General features: G+C 48.4%; 2 protein-coding genes across 3 annotated transcripts; both read left to right on the top strand.

Annotated features, from left to right (window-relative positions):
* Positions 1 to 2,671: 2,671 nt before the first annotated feature.
* Positions 2,672 to 8,431, top strand: riok3 (RIO kinase 3 (yeast)). The gene is made up of 13 exons (XM_085287811.1): positions 2,672 to 2,989; positions 4,529 to 4,644; positions 4,769 to 4,911; positions 5,032 to 5,139; positions 5,299 to 5,408; positions 5,675 to 5,818; positions 5,890 to 6,017; positions 6,176 to 6,358; positions 6,427 to 6,586; positions 6,727 to 6,807; positions 7,172 to 7,261; positions 7,350 to 7,463; positions 7,622 to 8,431. Exons 1-13 carry the CDS (start codon positions 2,954 to 2,956, stop codon positions 7,733 to 7,735), a joined length of 1,527 nt encoding a protein of 508 aa, XP_085143937.1. The 5' UTR covers positions 2,672 to 2,953; the 3' UTR covers positions 7,736 to 8,431.
* A 1,145-nt stretch (positions 8,432 to 9,576) lies between these two features.
* On the top strand, positions 9,577 to 15,830 carry rmc1 (regulator of MON1-CCZ1). Of its 2 annotated transcripts, none has more exons than XM_085287809.1 (20): positions 9,577 to 9,810; positions 10,271 to 10,347; positions 10,810 to 10,894; positions 11,223 to 11,279; positions 11,358 to 11,444; positions 11,755 to 11,895; positions 12,111 to 12,214; positions 12,297 to 12,386; positions 12,484 to 12,589; positions 12,684 to 12,792; positions 13,142 to 13,186; positions 13,260 to 13,313; positions 13,558 to 13,686; positions 14,013 to 14,119; positions 14,210 to 14,329; positions 14,414 to 14,491; positions 14,566 to 14,670; positions 14,825 to 14,893; positions 14,971 to 15,058; positions 15,144 to 15,830. In XM_085287809.1, the coding sequence occupies exons 1-20, from the start codon at positions 9,712 to 9,714 to the stop codon at positions 15,359 to 15,361; spliced, it is 1,968 nt and encodes a 655-aa protein (XP_085143935.1). In that variant the 5' UTR covers positions 9,577 to 9,711; the 3' UTR covers positions 15,362 to 15,830. The 2 variants fall into 2 exon arrangements, with proteins under 2 accessions (XP_085143935.1, XP_085143936.1); XM_085287810.1 differs by lacking the exon at positions 9,577 to 9,810 and adding an exon at positions 10,119 to 10,172.
* Positions 15,831 to 16,145: the final 315 nt, after the last annotated feature.

Genomic DNA, 16,145 nt, shown 5'->3' on the forward strand with positions numbered 1-16,145 from the left:
GGACTGGTATGAAAACCATAGCAGGGTTTCAAAATCCCCAGAGCAGCAGTCAGGTCATTTTAGATGGTTTTAATTCAGACAGAGATTTTGCAAATGCTTTAAACATGTTTTCTGCTCGTTTTAGTTCTGATTTTAGCGAGGATATTTCTGAACTGAAACAGAAACTGAGAGATACTCAGCACTTTATCATTGAACTCAGCGATGTTAAAAAGGCCTTTCATACAGTCAGTGTGAACAAGAGCCAGGGTCCTGATAATATTAGTGGCCGCCTAATTAAATCTTGTGCTGATGAACTCAGTCCTATATTTCAGGTTATTTTTAACAAATCCTTGCAAACACAACATGTGCCCTCTCTTTGCAAAGAAGCAGTCGTGGTTCCTGTCCCTAAATCTAAACGACTTCAGGCCTGTTGCCTCACTTCAGTTGTCATGAAAGTCTTTGAAAAAATCATCAGAAATGTGATTATGAAGAGACTGAAGGTCAGCTGGATCCAATGCAGTTTGCATACAGGCCCAACAGAGGAGTGGAGGACGCACTTTTGACTTTACTAAATCTAATTCTTAAACATGTAGAGAGTAAAGGGACTTTTGCAAGACTTCTTTTCATTGATTTTTCTTCGGCTTTTAATACAACACAGCCCCATATTTTAATTAAGAGACTTTTAGAAGAGTTTGAAATCAGGAAAAACCTGCTGGGCTGGATTTTAGATTTTCTAACTGACAGGTCACAAAGAGTGAGAATAAATGGGGTTCTGTCTGACCCAGTGTTCTCCTCCACAGGTTCTCCTCAAGGCTGCGTCCTATCGCCCTTATTATTCACTCTCTATACAAACATGTGTCAGGGCAGACATGAAAACAGGGTCATTATTAAATATGCAGATGACTCTGTTATTGTCAGCTTACTGAAAGAGGGTGAAACTAACCACGGCCCAGTCACTGATGACTTTGTTCAGTGGTGGGAGGAGTCTTATCTCCAGCTGAACATATCTAAAACAAAAGACATGGTTGTTGATTTTAGGAAACAACAAAATGGGCACGGAGTCACTTTAATTAAAGGTCAGAAAATAGAGCAAGTACAATCATATAAATATCTTGGGACCATAATCAATGAAAAACTGAACTTTGATCAAAATTGCAAATCAGTTTGTAAAAAGGGTCACCAGCACCTTTATTGCCTTAGGAAACTTGTTCATTTCCACATTGACCAAAAAATGTTAACTTTGTTTTATCGTTCTTTTATTGAGTCTGTTTTATCCTTTTGTTTGGTGGCATGGTTCGGTCAGACCTCTGTCACAGAAAAAACTCTCTGAATCAGATAGTGAGATGGTCCAGTCGTCTGATAGGTGAGCCACAGTCTTGTTTAGCCTCCCTGTACTCTGAGCAGGTACAGAGGATGGCTTTATCAATCCTTAAAAATGGTTCCCATCCTCTAAGGGGTGAATTTCAGCTTCTTCCCTCAGGACGGAGGTTTCTATTTCCGAGATGCAGGACAAAGCGTTATAAAAACAGCTTTGTCCCCGTTGCTGTCACTGAATTAAATAAGAACTGTTTTTGATTCGAAATATCAAAACTACTATATATGTGCCACAGTGAGTTTTATATATTTACTAGGTATGTGTGTTTTTAAAGGGATGCCAAATGCTGTCATTTTTCTGTAAAGCAAATTTACCTTGCCTTTGGGTATAAATAAAGTTACCTTGACCTTGACCTTCCTGCAACAAATAAAAACGATTATTTTATCCAATTTTCTGATTGTTTCATTTTTTGCTTTTATTTTTAAGTCCCACTTGGGCGGCTTCCGGTTTGGTTAATGTAAACACCGCGTGACTTTACACACCTGTGACAGCGAAGCGCGTTCGCGAGTCAACCTGTGCTGACAGATTGTAGGTCGTGCGCGCAGCCGCACAGTCTGAACGCGCATGCGGAACGCGCAGAGATGATGAAGCTTTCAAATACGTCATTTTTTAAAATTTTATTTCACATCGAAAATTTCACCTTTCACACCACACACGTGCTAATATATCATTTTCAATATAAATATTAATAATCTTTGTAACTGATTTAGCTGCTTGATTGTTAACATGTTTTATTATATTCTAAAAAGTTTCATCTTTAATCGTCTTTTTACTGATTTCTTTTTAATACGCGGTTCATTCAGGGGGCGCTGATGCGTTTCCAGCCCAGCTGAGAGATGGAATCTGTCCAGGGTGTCCCGGGTCTGCTCCGGGCACACGTCCGGGCACCAGTTTACCCAGTTTGCCTGGGACAAGATTACTGGGTTGGATGTGATATCTGCTAGCTGATGGTAAACGGTGGTTACATTTCTGGCTATTGAGGCTAAATCATTTATTTGTCTTTTATTTTATTTTCATATAATAAATGAAAAAGAAAATAACATATTAAAAGTAGAAAATGATACATCACTGGAAAGAAGCTTGATTTGTGTTACTTTTTAAATAAATTGATGCTCATGCGTTTTTTTTTTTTCAGATTTTGTGACTTTTTGACCTCCAGGCGATTTTAAATCAATGGAGTGGAAGAAAACAACTAAACATTGAGATTAAAGATGCAGACATTTGGATTTCAGAAGATTTTAGTTCTGGAAACGTATTAATTTAAAAGTGGGAGGGCTTTTATTGTGAAGGCGGGCAGTAGTGTCTTAGTTGAACAGTGACGTTCTTCCTGTCGTGCTAAGGGTCAACTGTTCTGTGAAGCTCCTCTGTGCGGCCTCTTCTGCCTCCTTACAGCCGTTGGTTTATTAAAAAATCTTCTGTTTCCGGCTCGTAAATTATTTCTGTCGCGGTTCCGGAAGTGTCCAGCACAGTTTGGCTCAGGTGTCACAGCGCGTGGAGGTTTTTATTCACCTTACTTTCTGGAAGTTTCAAAGCTAACGTTAGCTCAGCAGCTAGCCATCATTCACCCCCCGCGGAGAGAATCGATCTATAATCATCATCATGGATCAATCAGGAGTCACAGCGCAGACACCGAAGGTAGGTCCCTCCTCTGCCCGGCTCTCCTGCCGCGGTTATCGGTTAGACTTCGGGGAGCGGCCGCGGCTGCTGTTAGCCGCTCCCAGTGCTACCATGGCGGCTGTTTCCTTTAAAGGCTCTGGTTGCAGATAACCCGGGAGGCACCGGGTTAGCACCGAGCTGTGTGTTATTTTAGATAACGGCCTGTCAGCTGGTGGTTAAAGCAGGAGATGAGCTCACCGATGCTTCAGCTCAGACCACAGGCTGGCCGGTTTGACCCGGACTGGACCGGGCCAAGACAGCCTCTGTGATGACACACCTCTAGATTCCACCTGTTTATCCCGGAAACGTTTCGTGAGCCAAAGGTTTAGCTTCACATCGAGTCCGGGAGAGTTTCAGCTGTAACAGAGAAATCAGCTGCCTGTGGGCTTGAACTATAACAGAAGTGACGCTACAGAGGGAGCTGCGGAGGCGCAGACTGTCCTGTAATCAGAAAACAGTGTTTGTTTTACTGTCAGTAAACAGGAAGTGTAGTTATCGGTCTATAACATAATTACTGTGCTGTAGTGGCTCGTGAGGGGGTCTGAGTCAGTGAGGAAAACGGTGAAACTTCAGGGAATCCAGTTAAAAGTCCTCCATAATTTCCAAAGTCCGGTGGACCAGAGTGGAGCCTCTGCCGGGCCATTTGTGGACTCCGGGCCTTATATTTAACACTCCTGCCCCAGACTGTAAATAATAACCAGCTGTGCTTCAGACATGTCTGAACATGTTCTTCTGTGCCTGGTGACTCAGGCCCACCTGTAGCTCCTGACTCACCTGTTCATGCAGCACCGAGGCTCGACTGAAGGCGGACTGGAGGAAATAAGAAACATCCATCTGTGAAAAACCAACATTTAAAAAACACTAAACTCTCGACTCCGTTTCCACCAGTTTAAACTTCAGCTCATTGGCTAAAATAAGCTCTGACTGCACCAGTATTTGAATTTTATTAGCTGATAATCAAGAAAAAGTTTTTATGATGACAGATTTTTCTTATCTTCTGTTTTTCTTTCTGATAATTTGTCAGATAGTTTTTGTCATTAAGATATCCTGAGTTTGGGGGACGTCCGTAGAGTAAATCAGGACATTTTGGGGGATTTTTGGACTATTTTTTGACCAAATAATCAATAACAAAGATTCCAGAAAACAATCCAGAAACTGTTGGTATCAGGAGAGAAATGATGTCATACAGTCCCGTGTTGGACTGCACACGCTTCACAAAAAGGGAGTGTGATATAAAATAATATATGTATATGATGCAAAAGATAAAAGCTCACCATAAACACATAAAATAATAAAATGTGTAAAACAGAAGTAAAAACAATAAATATCCATTTAAATCTGTGGAACATTAAAGAATGTGTGTGAATATAAACAGTGAATTAGTATAAAACTGAAGATCAAAGAAACCTGAGGTAATCGTAATGTCAGTAACATGATCCAAGTACTCTGATTACTCATGTGGGGCGTTCTCTGGAGGTCCTTCAGTCATTTCATGTGTCTATTCCTTGTCACTGTCAGAGCCCGTGGGGTTCGGCGGCCCCGGCGGCTCCAGCCTGCTCTCTCGCTGAGGTGATGAGCGAACAGCTGGCGAAGCAGCTGGACGAGGAGAATGCCGTCTTCCCGGCGCTCTCTGAGTAAGAGTTCCCGTTGAAGCTTCTGAGGGTTAAAAGTTTCCGTCCTGTTAACGTCAAACGTTCCTGTCGTCAGTAAATCAAGAGCTTTAAAAGGTTCTCAGGTGGTAACGCGTCTGTCTCTCAGTCCTGCAGCCGAGCTGCTGCCCGACGAAGCCCCCGACACCACCAGCGACCTGATGCTCGCCCAGATGCTGCAGATGCAGTTCGACCGCGAGTTCGACGACCAGCTGCGGCGCGAGGAGAAGAAGTTCAACGGGGACAGCAAAGGTGATTCAGAAAGCTTCGGGTTATGTGAAGCAGTTGAAGTTCTGAAGGCGCCACGGTCGGCGTGTCTGTGAACGGCGGTTAATAAAGTTTAATTCAAAGTGTGACACGTTTCTGTTTTAGTGTCCATCTCCTTCGAGAACTACCGCATGGTTCATCCGTACGACGACAGCGACAGCTCCGGGGACGAGGTCGACTGGCAGGACACGAGACACGACCCCTACAGAGCCGGTAGGACGCCTGCAGGGGAGGACAAAATCACAGCAACACGTCAGAGCGCCAAACGGCGGCCTGACGCGTCAGTCGCTGAGCTTCTTTACACTCTGTCTCAACTTCACCATCATCCTTTTCTGTGTGTGTGTGTGTGTGTGTGTGTGTGTGTCGTCTCAGACAAACCTCAGACCACACCGAGGAAAGGCTTCACGGGGAAGGGGAAGAACATCACCACCAAACATGACGAAGTGACCTGCGGCCGCAAGAACACGGCACGCATGGACAACGTAAGATGGCCGAGCTCGCTTTGCTTAAATATCTGATTTGTAGATCGTTGTCTGAAAACAAAAAGAGTTCTCGTGTCGCTCAGATGAAGCCTGCGCGGCTTTCAAAGCTTCGTTTTGGCCTCAGCAGCACGGCAGGTTGAAGTGGGACGCTGTAGCTGCTGGGCAGCTCCGGGTGGAGCAGGTGGAGAACAGAGTGTGTGCGTCTCTAACACAGCAGGTATCAGCCGCACCGCCGTTTTCATTGCGTGCCGTTCTCCCTCGTCCAGTTTGCCCCGGAGGTCCACGTCGGTGACGGCCTGGGGATGGACCTGAAGCTGTCCAATCAGGTGTTTAACTCCCTGAAGCGGCACTGCTACAGCGAGCAGAGACGCAGCGCCAGGCTGCACGAGAAGAAGGAGCACTCCACCGCCGTACGTATGGAAACGCCCTCCGCCCGCTGCAGGATGCTGAAGCTCTCTGACTCCTCCTCCTCTCTCCTCAGGAGCAAGCCGTGGACCCTCGCACTCGCCTGCTGATGTACAAGATGGTGAACGCCGGCGTGCTGGAAAACATCAACGGCTGCATCAGCACCGGGAAGGAGTCTGTGGTGTTCCACGCCGACGGAGGGAGGTGAGCGGGAAAATCAGCCGCGAGGTTACAAATGCTTTGAGACGGGAAACGCACACCTGCCCACAGGTGGTGTTTGATTTACTGTGTGTGTGTGTGTGTGTGTGTCCGTGCGTGTGTCCGTGTGTGTGCGTGCGTGTGTCCGTGTGTGTGTGCGTCAGCCTGGAGGAGCAGCCCGTCCCAGACGAGGTGGTGCTGAAGGTGTTTAAAACGACGCTGAACGAGTTCAAGAACAGAGACCGCTACATCAAAGACGACTACCGCTTCAAGGACCGCTTCAGCAAACTGAACCCACGCAAGATCATCCGTCTGTGGGCCGAGAAGGAGATGCACAACCTGGGCAGGTGAGTGGAGTCCACGGGGGGGCGGCGGGAGCCGCTCCGTGACCTAAACCCCGGCTGTGTGCTTTCAGGATGAAGAAGGCCGAGATCCCGTGCCCGGAGGTGGTCCTGCTGAAGAAACACATCCTGGTGATGTCGTTCATCGGCAAAGACCACGTCCCCGCCCCCAAACTCAAAGACGCCATGCTGAACTCAGAGGACCTGAAGAACGCCTACTACCAAGTCCTCCACGTACGTACGCCCACAGGAAGTCCGCTTCTTTGTTTTCATTCCTTTCTCCTGCAGACGTCTCTGTCAGGATTAAATTCCGTTTCATTTTGAGTCTGAGAAGAAGACGTCTGACAGCGGCTTCTCGCCGTCTTCCCGTGCAGGTGATGCAGCAGCTGTATCAGGAGTGCAACCTGGTCCACGCCGACCTCAGCGAATACAACATGCTGTGGCACGAAGGGAAGGTACAGCTCAAAGTCAAAGTCAACTTTATTTGTCGATTCTGCCACATGTACAGGACATACAGAGAATAGAAATTGCGTTACTCTCAATCCCTAGATAAATAGCAAATGAACATTTAAATATATTTAAATAGAGGTAAATGGCAGTCCAATGCTCCACAAAGTGACTGGTAACTGGTGCAGGCCAGTGAGTGAGTCAGAGAGTGTGTGTGTGTGTGTGTGTGTGTGTGTGTGTGACAGAGTTCAGTGAGACCGTGGAGGGGAGAGGGGGCAGAATCGGGAGGGAGTTAAGCTGCCCTGCTTTTACCTGTCCTCCTCCCCCTCTTACCCTCTGTGATGTCATCAGTCACCCTCGCTCTCATTGCAGGTGTGGCTGATTGACGTGAGTCAGTCCGTGGAGCCCACCCACCCCCACGGTCTGGAGTTCCTCTTCAGAGACTGCAGGAACGTTTCCACGGTAAGCCCGTCTCCTCTCTGCTGGATCAGGAAATTTAAACCTGACTCACGATTTCACTCGTTTTTATTTAAATCGTTTGTCGCTCCAGTTCTTCCAGAAGAGAGGCGTGAGCGAGGCCATGAGCACCTATGACCTTTTCAACGCCGTGACCGGCCTGAACATCCCCGTGGGCGCCGAGGACGAGGCCGAGTTCATGGCAGAGGTAACGCAGATGTTGCAGGTTGATGATCCTCAGTTATCAGGGTTGTCTGATGTTTTGGTGCCGGTTAAATTCTCGTGGGGTCGTTAAATTAGAGAAAAAGTTCAACACTGTGTGGTTAAGAAGCAGCTGGAGTCACGCGGCGTCTCTCTGCTCGACAGATCGTGGCGCTGGAGAAGAGGAACGAAGACCACATCCAGAAACGAGGCAAGAAAACCTTCCCGGTGACCTCGGAGGACGGCGGCCCCCCTTTAGAGCCCGACGCCGATGACTAACGCCCGCACAGCTCGCAGATTCTTCATGATCCCGCCGTGTTTTTAGACAAATCCGAAAAAGAGATGAACGGAGGACGAGGACGACGCCTCGGCACCTCCAACCCACCACCCTACTCGCTGCTTCCTGTAAACGGGAAGAGTGAGGGGGCGGGGTTAACGTTTAACCACATTGGACGTTAAAGTCAGAGCGTCAGACGATCAGAGGCGGTTTCCTGAGGCTCGGGTCTTCCTGCTAAGATTGTCCCACGCTGCTCGCAGTGTGTGTTTTTGTAAACGCTTCGTAGATTAAAACCCGACTTCAGGGGGAAACGAGCTGCTGCGTCACCGAGGCGCTCTTATTACCATCACGCTGCAGGAAAACAGATTTACCCTCAAAAACTTTAGAAAGAAGTAGAAATCAGCTGAAACCTCACTGTTGTAAAATCAAATGAATTTATTTTTCTTCTAGTAAAAACATTAAAGCTCCTGTTTTCCTGTGTTCAGGAGGCATGGAGGGTTGGGTCAAAGCAGGAAGTTCAAGAGTGAGAATGAAACGTTATGAACAGGTCTGCTGATTTCAGATGTTTACAGTGGAGGAGAGCAGGTGTGCCTGCAGGAAGCCCTGCTGTCTGCTGCTAGCTTCAACAGTAATGTCGGGTTTTCAACAGGATGTTGGTCTCATGGTGCAAATTCAGAATAAAACACAAACATGGAAAATTCTTCTTGTTGGCTTTTATTTTGTAAGAACATAATCCTTATCTGTGAGAACTCAGGAGCTCCAAGGGAAGTAAACACTAACCAGCACATGATCTGTCACATGACTTTGTGTGAGGGGGACTTCCTGTGTAAACTGATGGCCTTCAGAATAAAATGTTTTTTGCCCTCCAGTTTGACCTTACTTTGGAGGGATGCTAATAAATCAAGAACATCCACGTTAACTGTCCTAAAGCAGGACTAGTCCTGTAGTGAACATTAAAAGTGTGACGAAACATAAACGGGCTGATAAGCTGATCACATCTCTCATAAACAGGTGTTCAACGGGTGCTTTCCTTTTTTATCTGATTATTATGATTCCTGCTCCAAACACGGGATCTTGTTTGGGAGATGGTCAAATATTCCTGCTGGTGTTCCATGTCAGCTGCATCCATCTTCAGGCACCCATCCACATCCAGGAGGAGGCGTCCTGGTCACATGCTGAACCACCTTGGTTTGCACCTTGTAATGTGGAGTACCGTTTCCTGTCTCTCAGGCGGAGTCCACGCACTCTTTGGAAGAAGATCGCTTCTGCTGTTGGTAAGAGATGAGGTCAGGTTGGTAAATCTGCTTCACAGATGCTGCTCCGCTCTCCCCTCACTCGTGCAGAAGACACTGAACAACTTTAACTTTGTGAAAAACGGCCTCAGACATTTCTGATCTTGTCTCTCGCACCCGATTGCTGAGCACCCCTGTGCGAGCTGGGGGAAAGTAATTTCCTTCTTTATGATCCGCTTGTTTGATTTGCCCAAAACTTGGACATCGGATGATGAAGATGAAGCTGTCAGGCAGGAGGAAAACAGGAAGAGGTTCACTGATGTAGAGAAAGAGGACGCACAGAGGGTTGATTCTAGGGAAAGAGTGACACGGAGGCTGATGATCTGCTGTGGTCACTCTTACAGGGAGCAACTGAAAAAAGATGAAGGAGAATAAAAATATCTCCTAACATATAAAGTGATACACTAAAAATAATAAGCACCAGTATTGTTGACTGTGCAGTGACCTGCAAGAGGCAGTAGCTCAACTCCCACAACAACGCCACTGCTGGAAGCCTCCTCCGTTTTATACAGAGCCTCAGAGGATATGAACATCTAACAATAAAACTCCTGCTTTTATTGTGAAGGCTGCAGTGGAAGTCGTGTCTCTGGCCGGTTGCTTCGCTCTTCTTCCGCGATCAGAGGCCGGAGTCTGGAGGCAGAACCGAGCGGAAACCTGCGAAATAAAGCGGCGGCCAGGTGCGAAGGATGGCCGAGGAGCATTACCTGGAGCTGAGCGAGAACCCCGTGCAGTTCGAACATGCCTCGAGCGTCAACAACGTCTTCTTCGACGAGGCCAACAAGCAGGTGAGCTAACGGCTAACGGCTAACAGCTAGCAAAACTTCTGCCGGCGGATTTAAATGAATAAGTTCAAAAACTGGAACATTTCCGGTAAAATGTGACAGTGGAGTTTATTTAAAACATATTTAATAATTGATTATTTTATTTAGGATGTTAACTGGCTTAAATTAAGCTCTGACTATGAAAAATAAGAAGTAACCCGGAGGACTTCACTCACTGTCAGCTGCTATTAAACTGCGATTAATCTGAACCACGATCAGCTGACGTGAAATTCTCCCAAACATGCTTCATTTTGTTTGGTTCGTTTTTACAGGTGTGGCCTCTTCTTCGCCATATTTGAGTGATAGAGGACATTTTCATCTCTTGTGTCAGTAAAAGTTGCTCAGACTTACACCGCTCTGGTGTTTGCGTGTTATATTAAACACACCTGTGTGCAGCTGTCCGACATCTGTTTTCTTTCTCCAGGTGTTCGCAGTGCGTTCAGGTGGAGCCACCGGGGTGGTGGTTAAAGGTCCTGATGACAAGAGCAGCGTCGCCTTCAGGTTCGTGGATTTAAAGATAAAGCACGTCCGTGTTTTTAATCTTTATTTGTACCTGTCGCCACATGAGGGTAAACCTTCACAGCTCTGGGTTATTCTTGGTGGTTGAAGCCGGGCCTGGAGATGCTAATGAAGGCGTTGCACACAGCTGGGTATGCTTTGGAAGGTGTTCTTCAACTCAAACCCACGCTTCCCTGTGACCCCCCCCCCCCCCTCCTTTATGTGTGCAAGTTCCATCTAAAGTGGGTTTAGGTTATCTCCCCAATGCCTGACGACGCTCTGAAAGTTGAATAACTTGTCCCAGATACTGAAACTCTCGGCTTCATGCTGCTGCTGGGTCTTTAAAGCCTTCAGGTCAGAGGTCAGAGTGACTGGAGAGGCCGAAACTGGAGCGATGCGTTCACTGGCAGTGTTTAGATCAGTAAAACGGGAATGCTTATGTAAACTGTGTGTTTGACTCGTCAGGATGGACGATAAAGGAGAAGTAAAATGCATCAAGTTTTCCATCGGTAACAAGATCCTGGCTGTGCAGAGAACCTCCAAGTCTGTGGTGAGTTCAGGGACACTCAGACATGGTCTTAATAGGCGCAGAGGAGCGGCGGGGCTCCTGCCTTATTTCGCCTCATTGTGGTCTCGTTTCTAAAATCCTGCACACTTATTTGATAAAACTGTGCCTCTAGTGGAGAATTTATGATACAAACCTTTTTATTTGTAAATGTTGAATTTTTTGTTGGAAGTTCAGTTTTTATTGTAAATGTTTGTTATTTTTTTCCTTCTGGTCATGCAGGTCACGCATGCTTGGTTAGCGATGGTTTCAAATGTGACGTTTCTGTTTTGAATGTTTCTGATCCGGGCGAACGCTGTTTTTGTGTTGGCAGGATTTCATCAACTTCATCCCCGACTACCCGCACACAGAGTTCAGTCAGGAGTGTAAGGTACGCTGCAGTTCCTGCTGTTTGCAGGCCGTCTGCTGACGGACGAACTGGGCTCATGATGTTTGTGTCGCTCCGCAGACGAAGAACGCCAGCATTTTAGGTTTCTGTTGGACCAACTGGAACGAGGTCGTCTTCATAACCGACCAGGGAATCGAGTTTTACCAGGTAACCCGAACAGCTCGCCCACAGAGAGCTGTGCTGAGTGTTCGGCTCTGCGTGGTCATGTGACTCAAATCTTCATACAATGTCCTCTGATTGGAGAGTTCAAAGGAACAATTCAGTGTTTGACCTGTTGAAACGTCTCATCTCCATGTGTGCGTTCTACAAGGACAAACAGGAAGTGACATCAGTTTGATGCCTGGCACTTTGGTTCTCGTCATTTAAGACGATAAACGTGAAAAGTGTCTGTGTGTGCCTCAGGCTCACCTGAGCTTTACCTGTTCAGCTGTGATGTCATGACCTCCTGTGTGCTCAGGTGTTTCCAGACAAGCGCAGCCTGAAGCTGCTGAAGAGTCAGAGCATCAACGTGAACTGGTACCAGTACTGCCCCGAGACCGCCGTCATCCTGCTGTCCACCACCGTGCAGGGGAACATCCTGCAGCCCTTCGCCTTCAGGGTGAGGCGGATACTCACGTCGCTATAGCAACACAAAGCTCGTCATTTTGATTTCAGTGTGCGTGCGTTCATTGGTCGGTTTAGAGGCCGTTTCTGTGCAGCAGCACATCCACATCGCTTCATTGTGCATCCTGAATGGATCATTTCTAGAGTGGGCGTGGCTTCACCTGCAGTCGAGGTCAGCTGATGTGAGGAAACTTTGTTTTGCTGTTCCAGAACGGGACCATGTCCAAGATGTCCAAGTTTGAGATCGAGCTGCCGGTTGTCCCCAAACCCGCCAAACTCAGCCTGTCGGAGAGAGACATCGCCATGGCAACCATGTAATTCACAGGCTGGGTTATTTTCTTTTGTTTGTGCTGCACTTAAAAAAACAACAACAATGACTTAACTATGTGTTTGCAGCTATGGTCAGCTGTACGTGATGTACCTGAAGCATCACTCGAGGACGGCCAACAGTCCCAGTGCAGAGGTGGTGCTGTACCACCTGTCCAGGTAAACGCTCCGCAGCGTCTGCTGATTGCTGGACTGGAGCTTTAAAACGCGCTGACGCTTTAAATCCAGGCTCTCGTGTTCCCTCTGTGTGGCTCAGGGAAGGTTCCTGTAAGAAGAGTCACGTGCTGAAGCTGAACACGACGGGCAAGTTCGCTCTGAACATCGTCGACAACCTGGTGGTGGTTCATCACCAGAGCTCGCAGGTTAGAGCCCCGTCCTTCCTCTGAGGCGCCGGGCACGGTGGAGCTGACGATCTCAGGTGTTTTTGTTAAACCGGCTTCATGCTCTGTCATTCAGACCTCGCTGATCTTCGACATCAAGCTGAAGGAGCCCGACTGTGCCCTGAACATCCACCAGCCCGTCCTGCCCGCCAGGTCCATCCACCCCTACAGGATCCCGCTGTCAGGTACGCACGAAAGCTACCAATGAATCAAGATGTGATCGAACTGCAAACGTTCAGCTTTGAATAGATGAAATGAGTTAGTTGAACAGGAAATATGTGATTAACAGCAGAGGAGTTACAGGCACCCGTGAGAAGAGCACAGAATCGAACCTGCGCCTTTAAGTAGCTGTGAAACAGAAGTGAAGCTGAGAGGAGCAAAGCATCGAAAGCTGGGATTAGAATCCGAAGCGTGAGGTTGGCACCGACTGCAGACCTCTGCTGTTTATCGACGATGCTGCTTAGTTAGTCGTGAAGGTGACGCTCTGCTGTGAAGCTGTGCTTCTTCTTCACCGTCCTCTCGTCTTCCCCGCAGGGCCGGCGGCCGTTCCTTCGCAGCCTCCGGTGCCGTGTCAGCTCTGTATCCTTTCCTCACAGTAAATGTTTGATTCGCTGCCAGTCTCAGGCGTTTCTTTTCCTCAGCGTCACTCCAGACTCCTCCTCCTGGAGCGTCTTCCAGCCAGACATCATCATCAGCGCCAGCGAAGGTGAGCAAACGCAAACGCACAATGGAGAAAATACACTTAATGCTACGTTCAGGATGAATCCATGGTGGGGTTGAAGTTCAGTCCAGGCGTCTCCTGCAGTAGAGCAGCCCTGATGGAAATCCTGTTTTATCTGAGCCCGACGTCAGAGACGTTTCATTTTCTCGCACACAAGTCAAACAACAATTCTGTGAACGGACTAAAAATGATTGTTCCACCATCCACAGCATCATTTCTGCTGTTTCAGGTTACCTGTGGTACCTGCAGGTGAAGCTGCCGCCCACAGTCAACCTGCTGCAGGACAAAGGCAAACTGATGGACTTCCTGTTACGGCGCAGAGAGTGCAAGATGGTCATCCTGTCGGTCTGCTCGCAGAGTGCGTATCTAACCGCCGCTCGTCTTTACTCTGATCAGAAATCGAAGCTGATGATGAGATGGCGCTCTGGTTATGAAGAAAACCAGAGCGACTCACCTGAGGATCCAGCTGCTCCTCTGGGTCGACGTTTCTGCTTCGATGCTCCGTAAAACATAAAATAAGCTGTGAGCCAGGACTGAGGGGATGTAGAAACCAGTGAAACCAGTAACACCAGGCACAATCTGAGGCAGCAGCTCGACCTGTAGTTCGCACATTCATGCTGTTATTTCCTCTGAACGGCGAGCTGTGCCACGAGCCAAAGTCCCACTCTTCTGTCTGTGTTGCAGTTCTGGAGGTCGGCGAGAAGGGAAGTCTTCCTGTTGTGGCGACCGTGTTTGACAAACTCAACCAGGTGTACAAAGATTACCTGGAGGCGGAGCAGAGCTACACTCAGGTGAGGCACCCACGGAGCTTCCTGCTCCCTAAAGTCACCTGATCTGATTTCTAACAGGGTTTTTTTTTTTTTTTTTTTCCCCGTTTGCAGGCGATGGAGTCCGGACCGAGCCGAGGAAGCGCCGCCCAGAAGCGTCCGGTCAGAACTCAGGCCGTCATCGACCAGTCGGACATGTACACGCACGTCCTGTCCTCGTTCACGGAGAGGAAGGTACGCCGCACGGGCTCCTGTGAGTTTCCACCCAAACGTTTTCAAACCAGGTGATGTGATGAACTTCCTGCTCTGTGCCCGCAGGGCGTCTCCCACAAGTTCATCATCGCCGTGCTGATGGAGTACATCCGCTCTCTGAACCAGTTCCAGATCACCGTCCAGGTAACTCAGCAGAGCCACGCGAGCAGGCTGGGATTGTTACTGGTCCTGGTAACACCTGTAATGGTTTTTTCCAGCATTACCTGTACGAGCTGGTGATCAAGACGCTGGTGCAACACAACCTGTTCTACATGCTGCACCAGTTCCTGCAGTACCACGTCCTCAGCGACTCCAAACCTCTGGTGAGTTCAAACCAGGAGCTCATCCTGAGACGCCGAGTCTGCGGGTCTGTCGACGCCCCTCATCTCCCGTTGAGCCCGAGCAGAGCTCGTCTTCCTCGACGTGCTGGTTACGTCCATCGTTTCAGTGTCTCATTGTTGAATTGTGTCCTCTCAGGCGTGTTTGCTGCTGTCTCTGGAGAGCACGTACCCACCCGCACACCAGCTGTCCCTGGACATGCTGAAGGTACCAAACAAGCTTAAAAACCTTCACGTGGTCATTTCATTGGTTCATCGCTGTAAACTTCCTGTTTGCGTTCACAGCGTCTGTCCACGGCCAACGACGAGATCATCGAGGTTCTGCTGTCGAAGCAGCAGGTTCTGGGCGCGCTCAGATTCATCCGCAGCGTCGGTGCGTTGATCCTGAGGCGTTTCCTCCCTCACACACACGAATGTGTTTAACGCAAACTCGCCCTGACGTGTTTCTCCCGGCGCAGGTGGCCACGACAACGCGTCTGCGCGGAAGTTCCTGGACGCGGCGCAGCAGACCGGAGACCAGATGCTGTTCTACACGGTGTTTAGGTCGTTCCAGCAGAGAAACCAGCGACTCAGGGGAAGCCCCGCCTTCAACCCAGGTGAGCACTGCGAGGAGCACGTGGCTCACTTCAAGCAGCTGTTTGGGGAGCAGGCGTTGATGAAGCCCTCCACCGTGTGAGCCCGGTCTCCGTGGCGAGGAGACGACTCGACGGGACGCAAATCATCGCGTACGTTCACGTGCACACGAGTGTCCTGCTGCAGGAAACCGTGAGAGTGTGACGCCACAGAGCATCCTAGCATGCCGCCCCCAGGGTTAAGAAAAGGTGGTGTTACTGTGGCCCGATCCCTGCTGCTCCACCTTAAATGTTAACAGGATGTGTTAATTTATGATGATTGCTTTTGCTAAAATCTTCCTCCTCTGCGGCTCTAACACCTTCATGCGGTCGGGTTTACCTGCACAGGTGATCCTGATATCGCTCTGATATCAGCTGTTGTGGGAGGGGCCAGAGCCTGCACCGCTGTGTGTTTGTGGGGTGAATGTGAGGTGTATATTCTGTAAGATAAAGATGAATTATTGTGCATGAACAGGTTTTAATGTCATGAAATCCAACATGTCTGTGTGCAGCTAATAAAGGTTTAACTGAAAATCCGTTGTCAGTTCCATCCATGTCCTCACACACACCTCAGCCACTGAAGGACTTTTCTCTAACGTTCAGCAGCTTTGGGTTCATGACTGCAGCCTGGAGTCGAACCTCCAACCAGCAGAGCTGCTCTGAGCTACACCTGTCAGCACGAGGATCACACAGCGTCCCGGTTTCCATTTTCAGTTCTTGTACCAGAACATTTTTAACTGATAGGCGAAAATTTCAAATGTTTGGCTCCAACCATCGACGTGTATGAAGGAGAGTTTGGGTTTAGTCTGGACATCTCGTTAAAATCTGATGGCATTATGAACAAAGCAC

This window comes from Mchenga conophoros, linkage group LG9 (assembly GCF_057382185.1).
Source record: "Mchenga conophoros isolate Kocher_MC1m ecotype Shallow Benthic linkage group LG9, M_conophoros_male_GT1.1, whole genome shotgun sequence".
Taxonomy (NCBI): domain Eukaryota; kingdom Metazoa; phylum Chordata; class Actinopteri; order Cichliformes; family Cichlidae; genus Mchenga; species Mchenga conophoros.

What these genes read in the sequence shown, in the direction of transcription:
- riok3 (XM_085287811.1), top strand. Translation starts at nt 2,954, where the DNA reads ATGGATCAATCAGGAGTCACAGCGCAGACACCGAAG. An exon ending in TCACAGCGCAGACACCGAAG is followed by an intron (nt 2,990 to 4,528) that starts GTAGGTCCCTCC and finishes TGTCACTGTCAG; the next exon opens with AGCCCGTGGGGTTCGGCGGC. An exon ending in GAGATGCACAACCTGGGCAG is followed by an intron (nt 6,359 to 6,426) that starts GTGAGTGGAGTC and finishes GTGTGCTTTCAG; the next exon opens with GATGAAGAAGGCCGAGATCC.
- rmc1 (XM_085287809.1), top strand. Translation starts at nt 9,712, where the DNA reads ATGGCCGAGGAGCATTACCTGGAGCTGAGCGAGAACCCCGTGCAGTTC. An exon ending in GACATCGCCATGGCAACCAT is followed by an intron (nt 12,215 to 12,296) that starts GTAATTCACAGG and finishes ATGTGTTTGCAG; the next exon opens with CTATGGTCAGCTGTACGTGA. An exon ending in TTCATCACCAGAGCTCGCAG is followed by an intron (nt 12,590 to 12,683) that starts GTTAGAGCCCCG and finishes TCTGTCATTCAG; the next exon opens with ACCTCGCTGATCTTCGACAT.